This window comes from Dendrobates tinctorius, unplaced genomic scaffold (assembly GCF_039654945.1).
Source record: "Dendrobates tinctorius isolate UK_male_01 unplaced genomic scaffold, ASM3965494v1 ptg000062l, whole genome shotgun sequence".
In the NCBI taxonomy this organism is placed as follows: Eukaryota; Metazoa; Chordata; class Amphibia; order Anura; family Dendrobatidae; genus Dendrobates; species Dendrobates tinctorius.
In genome coordinates, this window is record NW_027361730.1 from 2,032,290 (window position 1) to 2,045,836 (window position 13,547).

Below are 13,547 nucleotides of genomic sequence, written 5' to 3' on the forward strand. Positions count from 1 at the left end.
GCATTGTTGAGGTAGGAATATTGAGCACTTACTGTTGGGTTTCCTCAAAGTTAACAGCTGATCACTAGGTGTCAACAGCTTTCATACTGGGACAATTTAAGAAAGAATCGTAAAGGACTCAACCTCTTCAACATGTAGACTGACAATGCATTTCTTTTATTCATCACAAAAATAAATATACTGTACATAAGTCTCAAAATGCTGGATTGCCCACCTTCCAAATACAGCCATGAAAACCAATATTACTATGTATTACCATTGTGGTTACCTTTTTATGTCTCTTTAACTAGTCCCCCTGAGCTCCAATGATTTTTTGTCATGTCTGCTCTGAGTTCAAAGTTAGATTCATATTTTATGCCCCCATGACAGGGGAGCTGCAGTTCCTGCGAGACCAGTGTCAGCACCTCCAGATGGAACGCAGTATTCTGCAAGAGAGCAACAGTCAACTGAAGAGTCATCTCTTGCTAATGGGCGGAGAAAGGTAAACCTTTATGTATTTGCCTCAATATAAATTTCTCATTTAGTTTGGTTCTATATGGTAATAAAAAGCAACAATGACGTTAAAGACATTTTATTATAGGCATCTGTATACATTCTGCATATATCACATTATTCTTAATATACAGTAGCTGTCTGTTTGCTCATTTGTTATTTCTTATATTGCATAGTGTTGTCTAATTTCATGTAGTGGAGAACCACAAAAACCATGAGGAGTACAAAGTCCAAATTGTATAAAAATATATATATATTTATTAAACATATATGCCACAAACAATGGGTACATACACATACAAGACAGGATTAGGTAATGTAGGCTAGGTCACTGATTAAATATTCACATAAAGTGCCAAAGTGCTATTCATAGTAAACATAACGCCATGGGAATTAATTATAAAGATACTTGCCAGTATATATAGTGTCCCCCAGAGTTGGAACTGGTCAAAGTACAATTAGTTATAAACCATGATTAAATGCATCAAGTGCTTACCCATGAGCGATATAAAACAGGACCAGAGCCACCCGCCACCGACGGGCGTTTCGCTGCTCTTTTTCAAGGTGTGGTACTGTGTGTAATGCCAGGCCTATTTTTATATCCCTCCATATTGCCGTCCACAAATCACGGCGCATATATCCGGTAACACCCCCCGGAAATTACATCACTAGTGTTATGGCAACATAACGCTATGCACCAACATAATCAGAAGGTATCAATGACCTGCATTACTATCGCCGTTCACAAACAACGGCGCATACTTCCGGTAACGCCCCCCAGAAATTACATCACCGGTGGCATGGTAACATGACGCCGCACGTCAGCTAGTCCATAGACGTCACCGGCCTGCAAACGTCAGTACCCAGCGCCTCCTGCAATGCTCCGTGTAAGGGACAGCTGGAAATAAGCGCACTTGTGAAACAGCCCATAGACACCGGAGCGTCACTCCGGAAAATCCCACCAAGACCACGTGTTGTAAAAAAATATATACTGTATCACATAACGTGCCAAAACCAAATCTAAGTGTGCAATATTATATCTGTCATAACAATAATATAAAGAATCATATTCAATATTATGTGACAAAAGGTGAAAGCTAATTCACAATAAGAGACAAATCTGCCATATAATATAAATGTGAACACATGTGAAAAATACATAGCAGTGTACAAAAATAAATAAAAAATAAAAAAATATATAAAAAAAAAAAATCAGTACACGACCAATCAATTCCATACATACATTATAAAAACATATGTATAGTGAAAATACAAAAAATATATAATAAGTGTAAAGTTGTCTTGTGGGATAAGCCGGATTTGCGCCTGAATCGAGTAGATCATAGAAGGCCCGCAATGTGAATTCATCTCTCCAAACATCCAATCCAAACATAATAATAACTAAAAGACTAGAAAAAACAAACAATTAGTATAAAAGAGACAAAGCACAAAAAAGAGACACACATAGTTAATAGAAAACCAGGATGCTAAGGAGACCAAAAGATCACCCTAAAGAAACGAGCTAAAACTCAATTACTCATTGAGACCTGCCGGGGCTACGGTATCAAGAACCGCAATCCACCGGAATTCTCGTTGCGATAGTACACGCTTTAGGTCACCCCCTCAGATGCCAGCACTAATCCGATCAATTCCACAGGCAACAAGGCCTGAAGAATTGCAATCATGTATGAGGCGAAAATGCTTAGGGATGGCCTTCAGTGTATTAATGTCCAATACTTCGCGAGCAGCCTCAATGTCTCTGATATGCTCCCTTATTCTTATGCATAGCTGTCTTGATGTCAAACCAATATATATTAGTCCACATGGACAGGTAGCATAGTACACCACAAATGTGGTTCTGTAGTTAATATGTTTTCTAATTTTGAAAACATTGAGGCCACTAGAAGAAGAAAAGGACGTAGCACGTCTCAGATTTTTACAGGCCAAACATTCACCACAAGGGTAAAAACCCACTCTAGGTTCACCTATACCAAACAACCTAGGAGTACTTTTCACAAAATGATTCTTAACCAAAGTGTCACATAAATTTTGACTCCTTCGTGTCGTCATCAAAGGGAGTTTAGGAAGACATTGGTGTAATATGGGGTCTGTTTGAAGAACCGACCAATGGCGATTAAGGATCGTTCTCATCACATCCCATCTGTGGTTAAAGGTTGATATAAAACGTAAATCTGCTTCTGTTTTCACAGACATTGAATCCCCCACCCCTCTCATCAAAAAATCAGCCCTAGAAGAACTTCTTGCTCTCTTTTAACCTCTCTTAATTGCCCGATTGCTGTATCCCCTTTCTCTAAATCTCCCCCCCAGGTCCATTGACTGTTTTTCAAATAAATCATCAGTAGTACAAATCCTCCTGGCCCGAAGAAACTGACCAACCGGGATGGAACTGATTGTGGATCGCGGATGGGAGGAAGACTCGTGTAAGAGGGCATTCACAGAGGTCTCCTTGCGATATAGATCCGTACATATCAAACCATTATCCTGCACCCTAATTGTAACATCAAGGAAAGAAATCTCTTTCTCATGGAAAACATACGTGAGTCGAATATTGGAATCATTGCAACTCAATCCCGTCATAAAGGTATGCAAATCAACAATGGGGCCCTGCCATATAAAAAGGATGTCATCAATATATCTAAACCATCCTATAATTTGGGGAGCGGCATGTGCACCATCCAAAAATAAATCACGCTCCCAAAAACCCAAAAATAAATTTGCAAAAGATGGCGCACAAGCCGCTCTTATGGCAGTCCCCTATCTCTGTAAAAAATATTTATCATTAAAAGTAAAAAAAATTATGGGTAAGGATGAATTACAACAGTTCCAATACCAACTCACGCATGTCTGGGTCCAGGTTACTATTTTCAAGGAAAAATCTGGAAGCCCTCATACCGTCTTCATGTCTGATACTCGTATAGAGTGCCTCCACATCCGCTGTAACGATGACCATGTCCGAATCCACAAACAGCCCATCCAGGCGGCGGAGAATATCATTGGTATCTCTGATGTGTGAGGGTAGCGTCTCCACCTGAGGACGCAAATAATACTCAATAAACCTGCACGTGGGTTCACATAATCCCCCCACACCAGAAACAATCGGATGGCCAGGAGGGGAAACTGGATCCTTATGGACCAGTCTTTTAGTTATTATTATGTTTGGATTGGATGTTTGGAAAGATGAATTCACATTGCGGGCCTTCTATGATCTACTCGATTCAGGCGCAAATCCGGCTTACCCCACAAGACAATTATACACTTATTATATATTTTTTGTATTTTCACTTGTAATACATATGTTTTTATAATTTATGTATGGAATTGATTGGTCTTGTACTGATTTTATTTTTTTATTTTTATATATATATTTTTTTATTTTTTATTTATTTTTGTACACTGCTATGTATTTTTCACATGACTTCACATTTATATTACAGTATATGGCATATTTGTCTCTTATTATTAATTAGTTTTCACCTTTTGTCACATAATATTGAATATGATTCTTTATATTATTGTTATGACAGATATAATATTGCACACTTAGATTTGGTTTTGGCACTTTATGTGATATATATTTTTTTACAACAAGTGGTCTTGGTGGGATTTTCCGGAGTGACGCTTCGGTGTCTATGGGTATATCATCCCCTGAGGAAGAAGTGATTTTCACTTTGAAACGCGTTGGGGATATGAATAAAGCAGTGATCTGTTCATGTACGAGTGATTGTTTGTCATGTTAAGCAGCACATAAAATCCACTAAAAGTTCCATTAAATCATACCATTTACATGGATGCACACATACACAGGTCACCACAGAGGCACAAACATCACCATGTGCACAGACACATGCATGTTACCATTTACACGGATGCACACATTCACAGATCAACACAGAGGCTCAAACATCACCGTGTACACAGACATACGCACGTTACCATGTACATGGATGCACACATACACAGGTCACCACACAGGCACAAACATCCCCACGTACATAGACACACGCACGTTACCTTTTACATGGATGCACACATACACACGTCTCCACAAAGGCACAAACATCACTATGTACACAAACACACGCAAGTTACCATGTACATGGATTCACTATGTGAGGCAGTGACCCCTGTTACAGCTAGGGGGCACTGTATGTTCTCTCCAGGATATGCACAGAGTCGTATTGAGGCTATGAGGATGCATTGCAGTCACAGGTGTAGCTGGGATTGCAATGGGGGAAGCAGTGATCGATGTCACAGGTAGGGGTTGCAGTGTAGTCTCCCCAGGATATGCATGGAGTTGTATGAAGGCCATAAGTGTGCATGACAGTCACGGTCGTAGCTGTGACTGCAATGCAAACTGATAATAAAAGTTAGTATTAGTCTTGGACATGTTAGTGTCCAAGACAAAGGTATGCAAACTGCCTCTCCAGAGAGGAAGAGGACTTGAACTCTATAGCGCCACCTGTTGGTAGTAGCGATCCTACAAGTCACAATCAACCCTTTAACGAGTCTGTTAATATGACTTAGGATAAAAGCCAAATCAGAATCTCAATTTGCAAGACAAAGGTAGGGAAAACCAGCTCTGGATGTTGTGTTTGAAACAGATTGCAGCCTTCTTTTCTGCTCGCTTTCTCAAACTGAACATGCTCAAAACAGAATTCATCATCTTTCCCCCATCTCACTCTACCCCTCCACCAGACTTATCCATCAATGTCAATGGCTGCTCACTTTCCCCAGTCCCGCACGCTTGGTGCCTTGGGGTGACCCTTGACTCTGCCCTCTCTTTCAAACCACATCCAAGCCCTTGCCTCCTCCTGCCGCCTCAAGCTCAAAAATATTTCCCGGATCTGCGCATTCCTCAACGATGAAACCACAAAAACACTAGTGCCCGCCCTTATCATCTCCCACCTCGACTACTGCAACCTCCTACTCTCTGGCCTGCACTCCAGCACTCTGGCACCACTCTAGTCCATCCCACACTCTGCTGCCCGACTAATCCACCTGTCTCCCCTCTATTCCCCAGCCTCCCCCCTATGCCAGGCCCTTCACTGGCTTCCTATTGCCCAGAGGCTCCAGTTCAAAACCCTAACCATGACATACAAAGCCATCCACAACCTGTCTCCTCCATACATCTGTGACATGGTCTCCCAGTACCTACCCGCATGCAACCTTCGATCCTCTCAAGATCTCCTTCTCAACTCCCCCCTCATCTCTTCTTCCCACAACCGGATACAAGACTTCTCCCGTGCCTCCCCCATACTCTGGAACTCTCTGCCGCAACACATCATACTCTCACCAACAACAGAAACCCTCAAGAAGAACCTGAAGACCCACCTGTTCCAACAAGCCTACAGCCTACAATGATCCTCAGTCTACTGAACCACTGCACAACCAGCTCTACCCTCTCCTAGTGTATCCTCATCCATCCCTGTAGACTGTGAGCCCTTGTGGGCAGGGTCCTCAATCCTTCTGTACTTGTGTGTCCCATGTCTTGCACATGTTTATTGTACTTGTCTATATTTCCCCTTTTCACATGTAAAACGCCATGTAATAAATGGAATAAATGGCGCTATATAAATGTATAATAATAATAATAATAATGATAGTGTTGCAGTCTGGTCCATTCTGGATCCAGGTTTTCCAGGTGGCTGAAAGCCACAGGTTTCTGTGATAAAAGCCCTGCAGGAAAGGGTTAGAGAGATCTGAGTAGGTCTAAGTGAGTGCTTAGTGAGTCTCAGGTGTGTCAGGGCCAGAGTGAGGCCTGGCAACCCGCAGGATACACAGAGATGCAAGTCGTCCACGGTGACTGGTGTCGGATGTAGATAGTTCTGTACCCGGAGGTGAACCGGAGGTGGATGTCCTGTGCCCAAAAGAAGACTGGCATGTGTAACGATTGCAAAACAGGTGGATATGGTGCCCGGCTGCAATCTGGAGGATATTCTGGACTGTGTACGGCTGTGTGAGTAAAGAGAATGTGATGTAGTGGTGTAAGACACCCACAGGAACTAGTCAGAGGAGCGTGTGTAGTGCCTGCAACATGTAATGCTGTGTGAATAGAGTTTTGGATACGGTGCATAGACACTCACGGGAACTAGTCAGAGGAAGACTGGCGTGTATAGTGTCTGTAAAATCAAGGATGCTGTATAATATATTCTGCAAATGGTGAAATGGATACTAATTATATGCACTGAAGTTATATGCACTTGTGTGGTTTGGGCTTTTATTTGTGAAGATAACACAATAAAGAGACTTTTGTGTTTGAATTTTGTGGGTCACTGCCTCTTCACTGCGTATGGTGCTACCGCTGCCTTACAACACGTACACACGTCACCACAGAGGTATGTTATGATTGAGTCACCGAGGAGGAAAAAACAAAACACAAGCTCAGCCCAGAAAATCAGAGAGGTTGGAAACTAGCGGATTGCAGACCCCTAATCCTATCACACAACTAGCAGTAGCCGTGGAGTGTTCCTACGGTGATCCTTGACACCTCGTCACAGCCGGAGATCTACATAAGCCTAAAGAGAGAAAAGGGAAAAACTGACTGCCCCAGAGCAGACCCCAAAGCAATAGGCAGCCCCCAACATATAATGACGGTGAAGCAAGATGAAAACACTAACACAGATAGATAGATAGGTTGAGCAAACAATGGGGCCCAAGCTAACTAAAAAGGACAGGACAGAAAAGCTGCTGTCTGCAATCCGAGAAAACCCTGCTAAAAATATTACCAACACAACTGATAAGCAAAAATGACCCTGAAGTCACTAGATTTCAAACCCTATATCAGCACTCAGAATATTCTGGAAGCAGAGCAAAAGAGAACACTGATCAAGGAAAAAGAATCCAGCACACCCCCGGCCGAGGATGGCTGAACTCCAAAAAACAAAGTAAACAAAACCAAAACTAATAAGTTCAATAGCAGAGCAAAAACTTATCTTTGGGAAGCAGGAATCAGACTGGTCTCCAAGAATCCAGCAGAGAAATCACCAGCGACTCAGAAGGGCGTCGGCTGCCTTTTATCGAGTCTGAAGTTCCCGTTACCCAGTCACCATCCACCTGATCAGGTGTTTGGTTTCTTTCATCTAAATCAGCCTCACTACCTTCCTTCACCAGAAGAGGGAGATCCTCAGACACAAAAGATGAATGAACAGATGAGCTCACAACAGAGGTACCAGCATCACCATGTACACAAACACACACAAGTTACCATGTACATGGATGCACACATACACAGGTCACCACAAACTCACATATATCACCACGTATATACTCACACACATACAGTACACATGTCACTATGTACACATACAAATGCATTCATATGCACATCACCATTTAAACGGACGCACATATACATACATCACCGCAAACTCACATACGTCACCATGTACACGGATGCACACATCACCACATACACACTCATGTCACTATGTACACACTCATACTCACACAAATCACCACGTGCACACTCACCCATGCAGGTTACCACATACATGGTTGCACATATACATAGTACACATACACAGACGCACATGTACACATATCACCACATATACTCACACATTTCACCACATACACAGGTGCACACATACACACTTCATCAAGAACATGCATGTACACATACACATGTCATCACGCACACATACACACAAACATATGTAAGGGGGTGGCAGTGCTATGTAGAGACAAGCTGACCCTTTAAGAGACGGCACCCCCTTGGTTAGAGCAGTGGGACATTCTGTGCTTCCCTGCTGTAAAGGCTGTTTGGTTTCATCTGCAAGTCTACAGAGGGGAGGGGCTGCTTTTCTGTGTGGAGAACAGACTTGAGATTTCTGCAGGAAGAAGGGTGTGCCTGCATGAGCTGTGAGTAAAAGAACGTTTAGTCTGCGACTGTGACTTTGTAAACTATTCTGGGGAATAAAAGGTGACTTTCCTGTCTTGCCGTGAGAAGCCACGAGGAAAGGACAAGAAAGGAACCCAGAGGAGGAATCCATTGTCCCTAGGAGCATCATTGAACTTGCACACAAGGAAAACAGCTCCCAGGAAGAAGTGCGCACCATCTTGTAAAGCTTCAGGGGCCCCAGGAATGAACTGACATACCAACTACTGTGAGTGTTAACCCCATGTGCGCACATGTTTATGGCTTAGGATAGGCTGCAATAGACAGAGCACGGTAGCCGTGCGGCTGGAGTGGCCAGTCAGGCTATAGTTAGAGTAGGAGCACACTGTACTTTATTGTATTGTTTTGCCTTTTGCAAAATACACTGATCTGTAATAGTTGGTGCTCCGTGCCATTTGTACAGCCCAACTAGAGAATATCGCTTTTGTACATTGTTTTATGTCATACCTGTCACGCTCACCTCCCCGGCGCATCCTCCGGCTTCTGTGGCCGCCGCTCGGACCGCTGCCGCCACAGCGCGCCCTGACCCTGCTTCGGGCCCTGCTCCTGCCGCCGCCGCGCCGCCCGCCTCTGCTGCGTCCCCTGTTGCCATGACGCCGGCGGTCTCCGCTCTCCCCTCTGGCTCCACGCTGTCCAGACACTTCCGGTCCTCTCGGCCCGCCTCCTCTGCTTCTCTCCAGGTACGCAGGCGCACCCCCCCCATCCAGGCGTCCTATCCCTCGGATCCCAGACTCCGCCTCTCCCTAACCCGGAAGTCCTCCTGCGTGCCCTATATCAGGCAGCCTCTCCCTAGGCTCCTTGCCTGATTATCAATTGTGCTTTGCGCTCTGATATCGGGTCCACGCTTCCTAGCGCTCTGTCTGTCTCTGTGCCTTGTACTCCTCCTGACTTCCCGCTAGTCTGCCTGTCAGTTACCCTTTCGTGTTCCTTTCCAGGTCTGCTCCGTTCCTGTCCTCGTCCGCCTGTTCCAGCTTCCCTTCTGCTACATGTTCCAGCATCCCTCCTGGTGGTCACCTCCTTCCTCGCGGCAACAGCAGTCTCCCCTGTGGTCGTCTTCATTCCCCACCGGTTCTCCAGTCCTTAGCCTCTACTACCGAAGCGCTGTTTAATCTCCACCAGGGGGCGCTCTCGGTAGGTCAGTACGCCATTCGGTTCCGTATCCTATCTTCTGAGTTGGGGTCGAACAATGAGGCCTTGGTGGGAGCCTTTTGGCGGGGACTCTGCTCGAATTAAAGACGAGTTAGCAGGCCGTGATATTCCAGTCTCCCTGGAGGATTTGATCTCCTTGGCCACCCGCATCGATCTACGATTCCAGGAGCGATCCCGCGAGGCCGCCAGAGAGAGAAGATCTCGTGTCCTTCCGGTCGCACGCAGCCCTCCCCGCTCCCGTCCTGCGTCGTCTTCTGTGGTTCCTGCACCGGAGCCCATGCAAGTAGATCGGCTAAAACCGGTGGAAGAACGCCGGAGAGAGAGGATCGAACAGAGGCTCTGCTTCTATTGTGGGAGTGCTTCCCACTTCCTCCGTTCCTGTCCTAGCCGCCTGGGAAACGCCTCCGCCTAGGACAGGTAAGAGAGGCCTCCCTAGGTGATTATGATTCCTCTCTACCTTTGGTTCTCTCCATTCTTCTGCACATAGACTCCAAACGTATCTCTGAGTGGGCTTATCTTGATTGAGGCGCAGCGGGCAACTTCATTCAGTTCGAGGCGGTTAAGAGACTTCGGATCCCTGTGCGATCCCTGGAGACTCCTCGGCAGATTGCTTCGGTCGACGGCCGACCCTTGCGGATGTCCGTTACTCAGGTCACCGAAGAAGTGGAACTTCAGATTGGAGCCCTACACCGGGAGAAAATTGTCTTTTATGTACTGCCCGCGCTATCCCATACTATCCTCTTGGGCCTACCCTGGTTGAGAACGCACGAGCCTACCTTGAACTGGCGCTCTGGGGACATCCTGCGCTGGGGACAGTCTTGTCAAGACCGATGTCTGTCTGCCGTTCTACCGAAGAACTTCACGCCTCTCACTTTGGCCTCCACTGATCTTCCATCGGCCTATTGGGCTTTCTCGGACGTCTTCGATAAGAAGGAGGCAGAGGTTCTACCCCCGCATCGACCCTACGATTGCCCAATCGATCTGGTCCCAGGCTCGACTCCACCTCAAGGTCGGATCTATCCTTTATCCCCTCCCGAGACTCTGGCCATGACCGAATATATCCAGGAAAACTTGGCCAGAGGCTTTATTCGCAAGTCGTCGTCACCTGCAGGGGCAGGCTTCTTTTTCGTCAAGAAAAAGGATGGATCTCTTCGTCCCTGCATTGATTATCGGGGCCTCAATAACATCACCATCAAAAACAAATACCCGCTGCCTCTCATTCCGGAGCTATTTGACCGTCTACGGGGAGCACAAGTCTTCACGAAATTGGATCTCTGAGGGGCCTATAATCTAGTCCGCATTCGCTCTGGAGACGAGTGGAAGACCGCTTTCAATACCCGAGACGGCCACTACGAGTATTTGGTTATGCCTTTTGGCCTGTGCAATGCTCCCGCAGTGTTTCAGGAGTTTGTCAACGACGTGTTTCGAGATCTTCTCTACTCTTGTGTGGTGGTGTATTTGGACGACATCCTCGTATTTTCCCCGGACCTGGCTGCCCACCGAAAAGACGTCCGTCAAGTCTTACTACGATTAAGAGAACATCGTCTCTACGCCAAACTCTAAAAATGCGCCTTCGAGCAATCTTCTCTGCCGTTCCTGGGTTATATCATTTCGGACTCGGGCCTACGTATGGACCCAGGAAAAGTGTCCGCCGTGCTCAAATGGCCGCGTCCCCAGGGAATCAAGGCGATCCAACGTTTCCTTGGTTTTGCCAATTATTATCGGCAGTTTATTCCACACTTTTCTACCTTGACCGCTCCAATCTCCGCCTTAACCCGAAAGGGAGCCAATACTCACCTCTGGTTCTCGGAAGCTGAGGATGCTTTTCAAGCCTTGAGACAAGCTTTCGCTACGGCTCCCATCCTCCATCGTCCTGAGATCAACAAACCTTTTATTCTCGAGGTAGACGCATCAGCCATCGGAGCAGGGGCGGTTCTTTCCCAAAGATCTTCCTCCGGCCGTCAGCTCACCTGCAGTTTTTTCTCAAAGATGTTCTCCACCACAGAGAGGAACTACGCCATTGGTGACAGAGAGCTGCTTGCCATCAAATTGGCCCTGGAGGAGTGGCGGTACCTTCTGGAGGGAGCTGTGCATCCGTTCAAAATCTACACCGACCACAAGAACCTGACATACATCCGGTCAGCACAAAGACTTAACCCCTGGCAAGCCAGGTGGTCACTATTCTTTGCCCGCTTCAACTTTGAACTGCATTTCCATCCTGGAGACAAGAATCTCAAAGCAGATGCGTTGTCCCGGTCCTTTCTGGTCTCGGATCATGAAGAGGAGCCATCGCACATCATGGATCCCAGTAAAGTTATCATGGTCGCACCCGTTAACTTGACTTCATTACCGTCGGGTAAGACCTTCGTGCAGGAAAGTGAGAGGAGACGAGTACTACGTTGGGGCCATGCCTCCAAACTAGCCGGCCATGTAGGCCTCAAGAAAACGCTCCTTCTCATTTCTCGTTTTTATTGGTGGCCATCGCTTCGTCAAGATCTCCGAAACTTCATCGCCTCGTGCCCATCGTGTGCCAGAAACAAAGTCCCACAGCATCTACCCTCCGGACTCTTACACCCGCTTCCGATTCCTTCGGCCCCCTGGCAGCATGTCGCAATGGACTTTATTACTGATCTGCCCCGGTCTTCTGGTCACACGGTCATCTTGGTCGTGGTGGATCGGTTTTCTAAGATGGCCCATTTTATTGCTCTGCCCAGCTTACCCTCCGCGCCTGAATTGGCGAAGATTTTCGTCACCCATGTGTTCCGGATTCACGGCTTCCCCAAACATATCGTTTCCGACAGAGGGGTTCAGTTCACCTCACGGTTCTGGAGGGCCCTGTGCAGTATGATGGAGGTAACGTTGGACTTCTCTTCCTACCATCCCCAGACCAACGGCCAGGCTGAACGCACGAATCAAATCCTTGTTTCTTATCTCCGGCATTTTTCCAACGCCCACCAGAATGATTGGTCCAACCTACTCCCTTGGGCTGAATTCACCTACAACAACCATACCAGTGAATCCTCCTCCAAATCACCCTTCTTCATTGTCTATGGACAACATCCAGGTGTACCTCTGCCGGTACCTCCTGTCTCGGGTGTGCCGGCGGCCGATCTTCTGACCGAGGAGTTCTCCAGGGTCTGGCAGGAGACCAAAATCGTGCTTGATCTGGCTCAAGGTAGGATCAAGAGACATGCGGACAAAAGACGTCTGGATTCTCCACTGTACCAACCCGGAGATAAAGTATGGCTGTCTTCAAAATTTGTCCGTCTAAAACAACCCTCGTACAAACTGGGTCCTCGGTATATAGGTCCATTTGAAGTCTTGGCTCGTATCAATGATGTGGCCTACAAGTTAAAACTTCCCGCCTCGCTGAGAATTCCTAATTCGTTCCATGCTTCTCTCCTAAAGCCTGTTATCCTGAACCATTTTCACTCTTCCACTGGCTGCTCACCCCTGCCTGTGTACGCACAGGATGTCTTTGAAGTTAAAGACATTCTTGCGATGAAAAGATCCAGAGGTAGGACCCTCTTCTTAATTGACTGGAAGGGATTCGGCCCCGAGGAGAGATCTTGGGAGCCCAGCGAGAATATTCAGGCTCCTCGTATCCTAGCCCGATTCCTTTCTGGCCTTAAGAGGAGGGGGCGTAAGGAGGGGGGTACTGTCACGCTCTCCTCCCCGGCGCATCCTCCGGCTTCTGTGGCCGCCGCTCGGACCGCTGCCGCCACAGCGCGCCCTGACCCTGCTTCGGGCCCTGCTCCTGCCGCCGCCGTGCCGCCCGCCTCTGCTGCGTCCCCTGTTGCCATGACGCCGGCGGTCTCCGCTCTCCCCTCTGGCTCCACGCTGTCCAGGCACTTCCGGTCCTCTCGGCCCGCCTCCTCTGCTTCTCTCCAGGTACGCAGGCGCACGCCCCCCTGTCCAGGCGTCCTATCCCTCAGATCCCAGACTCCGCCTCTCCCTAACCCGGAAGTCCTCCTGCGTGCCCTATATC

The 13,547-nt window shown here is 47.0% G+C and overlaps 1 protein-coding gene across 4 annotated transcripts in view; it reads left to right on the top strand.

Annotated features, from left to right (window-relative positions):
* Window positions 1-13,547, top strand: part of CCDC136 (coiled-coil domain containing 136) — a 291,047-nt gene that overhangs the window by 80,547 nt on the left and 196,953 nt on the right. For all 4 annotated transcript variants that reach the window (XR_012232949.1, XM_073579215.1, XM_073579213.1 and 1 more), the window contains exon 6: window positions 370-481. Coding sequence is in view for 3 of the 4 variants with exons in the window: in XM_073579215.1 (XP_073435316.1) it covers window positions 370-481 (112 nt within the window). In the remaining variant the exon portion in view is untranslated. The remainder of the gene's footprint in view (window positions 1-369; window positions 482-13,547) is intronic.